General features: G+C 42.0%; 1 protein-coding gene across 8 annotated transcripts in view; it reads left to right on the top strand.

The window, feature by feature from the left end:
• Nucleotides 1–5,577, top strand: part of LOC130363173 (zinc finger protein OZF-like) — a 29,759-nt gene extending 24,182 nt beyond the window's left edge. For 7 of the 8 annotated variants that reach the window (XM_056568605.1, XM_056568604.1, XM_056568603.1 and 4 more), the window contains 2 exons: nucleotides 2,618–2,711; nucleotides 4,049–5,577. In XM_056568605.1, coding sequence (XP_056424580.1) covers nucleotides 2,618–2,711; nucleotides 4,049–5,133 — 1,179 coding nt within the window. In that variant the 3' untranslated portion in view covers nucleotides 5,134–5,577. The remainder of the gene's footprint in view (nucleotides 1–2,617; nucleotides 2,712–4,048) is intronic. The other variant, XM_056568609.1, reaches the window with a different exon arrangement.
• Nucleotides 5,578–6,075: the final 498 nt, after the last annotated feature.

Here is a 6,075-nt window from a genome sequence, read left to right as displayed (position 1 = left end):
CGCTCTATATCCTCTTCTCCAGCAGTGGAGTATACAGTATACACTCTATATCCTCTTCTCCAGCAGTGGAGTATACAGTATACGCTCTATATCCTCTTCTCCAGCAGTGGAGTATACAGTATACGCTCTATATCCTCTTCTCCAGCAGTGGAGTATACAGTATACGCTCTATATCCTCTTCTCCAGCAGTGGAGTATACAGTATACGCTCTATATCCTCTTCTCCAGCAGTGGAATATACAGTATACGCTCTATATCCTCTTCTCCAGCAGTGGAGTATACAGTATACGCTCTATATCCTCTTCTCCAGCAGTGGAGTATACAGTATACGCTCTATATCCTCTTCTCCAGCAGTGGAGTATACAGTATACAGTCTATATCCTCTTCTCCAGCAGTGGAGTATACAGTATACACTCTATATCCTCTTCTCCAGCAGTGGGGTATACAGTATACGCTCTATATCCTCTTCTCCAGCAGTGGAGTATACAGTATACGCTCTATATCCTCTTCTCCAGCAGTGGAGTATACAGTATACGCTCTATATCCTCTTCTCCAGCAGTGGAGTATACAGTATACGCTCTATATCCTCTTCTCCAGCAGTGGAGTATACAGTATACGCTCTATATCCTCTTCTCCAGCAGTGGAGTATACAGTATACACTCTATATCCTCTTCTCCAGCAGTGGGGTATACAGTATACGCTCTATATCCTCTTCTCCAGCAGTGGAGTATACAGTATACAGTCTATATCCTCTTCTCCAGCAGTGGAGTATACAGTATACAGTCTATATCCTCTTCTCCAGCAGTGGAGTATACAGTATACACTCTATATCCTCTTCTCCAGCAGTGGGGTATACAGTATACGCTCTATATCCTCTTCTCCAGCAGTGGAGTATACAGTATACAGTCTATATCCTCTTCTCCAGCAGTGGAGTATACAGTATACACTCTATATCCTCTTCTCCAGCAGTGGAGTATACAGTATACACTCTATATCCTCTTCTCCAGCAGTGGAGTATACAGTATACACTCTATATATCCTCTTCTCCAGCAGTGGGGTATACAGTATACGCTCTATATCCTCTTCTCCAGCAGTGGAGTATACAGTATACACTCTATATCCTCTTCTCCAGCAGTGGAGTATACAGTATACACTCTATATCCTCTTCTCCAGCAGTGGAGTATACAGTATACGCTCTATATCCTCTTCTCCAGCAGTGGAATATACAGTATACGCTCTATATCCTCTTCTCCAGCAGTGGAATATACAGTATACGCTCTATATCCTCTTCTCCAGCAGTGGAGTATACAGTATACGCTCTATATCCTCTTCTCCAGCAGTGGAGTATACAGTATACGCTCTATATCCTCTTCTCCAGCAGTGGAGTATACAGTATACAGTCTATATCCTCTTCTCCAGCAGTGGAGTATACAGTATACACTCTATATCCTCTTCTCCAGCAGTGGAGTATACAGTATACACTCTATATCCTCTTCTCCAGCAGTGGAGTATACAGTATACACTCTATATATCCTCTTCTCCAGCAGTGGGGTATACAGTATACGCTCTATATCCTCTTCTCCAGAAGTGGAGTATTCGGTATACGCTCTATATCCTCTTCTCCAGCAGTGGAGTATACAGTATACACTCTATATCCTCTTCTCCAGAAGTGGAGTATTCGGTATACGCTCTATATCCTCTTCTCCAGAAGTGGAGTATACAGTATACACTCTATATATCCTCTTCTCCAGCAGTGGAGTATACAGTATACACTCTATATCCTCTTCTCCAGAAGTGGAGTATTCGGTATACGCTCTATATCCTCTTCTCCAGCAGTGGAGTATACAGTATACACTCTATATCCTCTTCTCCAGCAGTGGAGTATACAGTATACGCTCTATATCCTCTTCTCCAGCAGTGGAGTATACAGTATACGCTCTATATCCTCTTCTCCAGCAGTGGAGTATACAGTATACGCTCTATATCCTCTTCTCCAGCAGTGGAGTATACAGTATACGCTCTATATCCTCTTCTCCAGCAGTGGAGTATACAGTATACACCCTATATCCTCTTCTCCAGCAGTGGAGTATATAGTATACGCTCTATATCCTCTTCTCCAGCAGTGGAGTATACAGTATACGCTCTATATCCTCTTCTCCAGCAGTGGAGTATACAGTATACACTCTATATCCTCTTCTCCAGCAGTGGGGTATACAGTATACACTCTATATCCTCTTCTCCAGCAGTGGAGTATACAGTATACACTCTATATCCTCTTCTCCAGCAGTGGAGTATACAGTATACACTCTATATCCTCTTCTCCAGCAGTGGAATATACAGTATACGCTCTATATCCTCTTCTCCAGCAGTGGAGTATACAGTATACGCTCTATATCCTCTTCTCCAGCAGTGGAGTATACAGTATACGCTCTATATTCTCTTCTTTTTGGGGCCTGTGGACGCTCCTGGAAACTAATGGTTTCTGTTTTTTTGTTTGTTTTTGTTTATATAAAATTGTATATAAGCTTCATGTTACCCTTAAAGGGGAAACAACATAATTTTATGCAGAAAAATTACAGAAATTTCTCTGCTGATGTGTAAGATTATTCTTCTTTTAGGGTGAAATATTTGTCCTAAATATCGAATCCTTACAGGAAAGTGATGGTGGAACAATAAGTGAACCTGAAAACCCTGAGTCCCTGTCAGTGAATGGTGAGAGCCTCTTATAAAACTTGTTTGACTGTCATTTTGAAACGGCTCAAGGGGGGAGAAGGAAGTGGCTCAAGGGGGGGGGGAGTTGCGTAAGCGAGAGAATGGGATAAGAGGGGGGGGGGGGGGTGATAAAGTAGCACATGGGGTGATAAAGGAGTAATATAGTGGCACCGGGGTGGGGATAAGGGATGAGGAGGTGACTCAAGTGAAGGGGGTAGTGGCATAGGGGGTAAATAAAGTGGTATAAGGGGGTAGAAGTTACATGGGGGCACAAGGGGGGAGGGGTAAAGTAGCACAGGGGATGATGAAGGGGTAATGAAGTGGCACAGGGGGTAAACAATAGGGGAAATTAAATGGCAGAGGAGTAGATCAAGGGGGGGGGGTATAATGAAATAACCTGGTGTGACAGAGGGGGGGGGGATGAAATGGCACAAGGGGTGATAAAGTGGCACAGGGAGGATTAAGGAGATAATCAAGGTGAGAATCTAATGGTGCAGGGGGTAGCAGCCACATTTAGAATGCTGATACTGGTATTACATTGTGCCTCATGGGACACACAGTACAATATGTGCAATTGGCGAGAAGGGTGTCCGCAAACTACGCGCTTCATTTACTGCATTAGTCTATGGCAGTGTTTTCCAACCAGGGTGCCTCCAACTGTTGCTAAACTAAAGTTTAGCAACAGCTGGAGGCACCCTGGTTGGGAAACACTGGTCTATGGAGTGAATTAGTGAAGCGGCTGCCACGTACCTTCGCCTCCAGCTAAACTTTTCATATGTCTGGACCATATTTGCTTTCAACCATGATTTCCATTATTTACTTATTTTTTATGTATTATTTTCCGTTATAATTTTATTATTAATATTTACAACAATAATTTATTTGTATTATTTTTTATTATGAATAATAATTAATTATTATAATTATTATTAATTTTTTTCATAAATAGCCGTTTTTAATAGAGATTCGCCACGAATAAACTCGGACCGAAACAAATTTTTTTCGGAAAATTCTGCAAATCGGCTCAATTTTGCCCTGTATGCGGTTTTCCCACCGGACCTAAAACCGTGATCTACCACGGTTTTAGGTCTGTTTAGAGAGCCGCATACAGGGCAAAAATGAGTCAGCGTTTGACTCCGGTCGGCTCATTGAAATGCATTACATACGGGACGGATGCGGCTGGGATACGGGAACGCCCGGTTTTCGCTCCCCCCAGCCGTATACGGTCCCGTACTGCTTAAAACGTAGTGTGAACCGAGTCTTACTGAAACTGTACATTATCCAGGGTGTTTTCAAATCCATTTAATCAGGAATAAAACCAATGTTTCTTTTTCCAGGTGAAGACTGGATGAGTGGCTCCCGTGGACATCTCCTTTCATCTCCCCATTATGAGGATAACCATTCCGCACAAGCAAATTCTATAACTCCTAATGTAACCTTTGACCTCCACAACAGCGATCTAGCTACTGGTCACCAGAAAACTTCATCTAATCGATCACTGATTGCCAAACAAAGACCTGGCTTTAGTAGGGGGAACATATTTGGGAAATATTATAAAAAGAAAAAAGAGCCGCTTTCATGTTCCGAATGTGGGAAATGTTTTAGGCTAAAAGCAAATCTTGTGGAACATCTGAGTCGTCATAGTGGAGAGAAGCCGTTTTCATGTCCTGAATGTGGTAAACGTTTGGGCACTAAATTGGGTCTTGTTCGGCATAAGAGAACTCACACGGAGGAGAAGCCATTTTTATGTCATGAATGTGGGAAGAATTTCACTCAGAAATCAGGCCTTAGGGAACATTTAAGAAGTCACTCAGGGATGCTGCCATTTTCTTGTGCCGAATGTGGGAAATGTTTTAGTAAGAAATCTAGTTTTATGAAACACCTAAGAATTCACACGGGAGAGAAGCCATTTTCATGTTCCGAATGTGGTAAAAGTTTTAGCCAGAAATCAAATCTTGTGAAGCATCAAAGAAGTCACACAGGGGAGAGGCCGTTTCCATGTTTAGAATGTGAGAAAAGTTTTAGCCAAAAATCTAAACTAATGAGGCATTTAAGAATCCACACAGGAGAGAAGCCATATTCATGCTCAGAGTGTGGGAAATGTTTTAGCCAGAAATCAATTCTTATGAAACATCTAAGAATCCACACAGGGGAGAAGCCATTTTCATGTTCAGATTGTGGGAAATGTTTTAGCCAAAAATCAATTCTCAGGGAACATCTAAGAAGTCACACAGGAGAGAAGCCGTTTTCATGTTCAGAATGTGGTAAATGTTTTACCCGTAAATCAGGTTATACTCATCATCTGAGAACTCACACTGAGGGAAAGCCTCAGTTTTCATGTCTTGAATGTGGGAAATGTTTTAATAATAAATCTTCTTTTGTGAACCATCAAAGAATTCACACACGGGGCAAGCCTATGTAATCATGTGGGCCCTGATCGCATGGGCACTGCCATTAGCTGGCAAATTTTACCTGCAATTAGGGTCTCCGCCCACTGAAAGCCTTAATAAAACAGTGGTTATATTGTTTCCATCAAATAGGGGATAACAAGCTGATAGGTGGGTGTACGACCATTGGGACCACCAAAATTGTCCCAGGATTGGTGTGCATTGTGCGTGCTCTGCCTGCACTACATTCTGTCAAACATTTTTTAAGCACTAAACTTTTTGTCTCCTATCATATGGGTGATGAATAACATCTTGAGCTGAGAATACCCCTTGTAGATTTTAAAAATCTATGTGTGAATATTTTAGCTAATGACGATGTAATTGTTTTGCACATCCACATGATTTTTATGAATTTTTTTCTCATGTCTTGCACTTTAAGATGAACCTAAATTAAAATTGTTTGCATTTAAAATGCTGAAATTTGGAGGAAAAAAAATTCCAATTTTTTTTGCTTATTTTTGTTAGATCTCATATACATGTCTATATAATGTATAAAAGTTTATTATATTCCCTTAAAGGGGTACTCTGCCCCTAGACATCTTATCCCCTATCCAAAGGATAGGGGTAGAGATGAGCGAACTTACTGTAAATTCGATTCGTCACGAACTTCTCGGCTCGGCAGTTGATGACTTTTCCTGCGTAAATTAGTTCAGCTTTCAGGTGCTCCGGTGAGCTGGAAAAGGTGGATACAGTCCTAGGAGACTCTTTGCTAGGAATGTATCCACCTTTTCCAGCCCACCGGAGCACCTGAAAGCTGAACTAATTTATGCAGGAAAAGTTATCAACTGCCGAGCCGAGAAGTTCGTGACGAATCAAATTTACTGTAAGTTCGCTCATCTCTAGATAGGGGATAAGATGTCTGATCGCAGGGGGTCCCACTGCTGGGGACCCCCGCGGTCTCCCTGCTGCACCCGGCA

This window comes from Hyla sarda, chromosome 3 (assembly GCF_029499605.1).
Source record: "Hyla sarda isolate aHylSar1 chromosome 3, aHylSar1.hap1, whole genome shotgun sequence".
Taxonomy (NCBI): Eukaryota; Metazoa; Chordata; class Amphibia; order Anura; family Hylidae; genus Hyla; species Hyla sarda.
The sequence above is the reverse complement of the archived record's forward strand: the minus strand, read 5'-3'. Positions and strand labels throughout refer to the sequence as shown.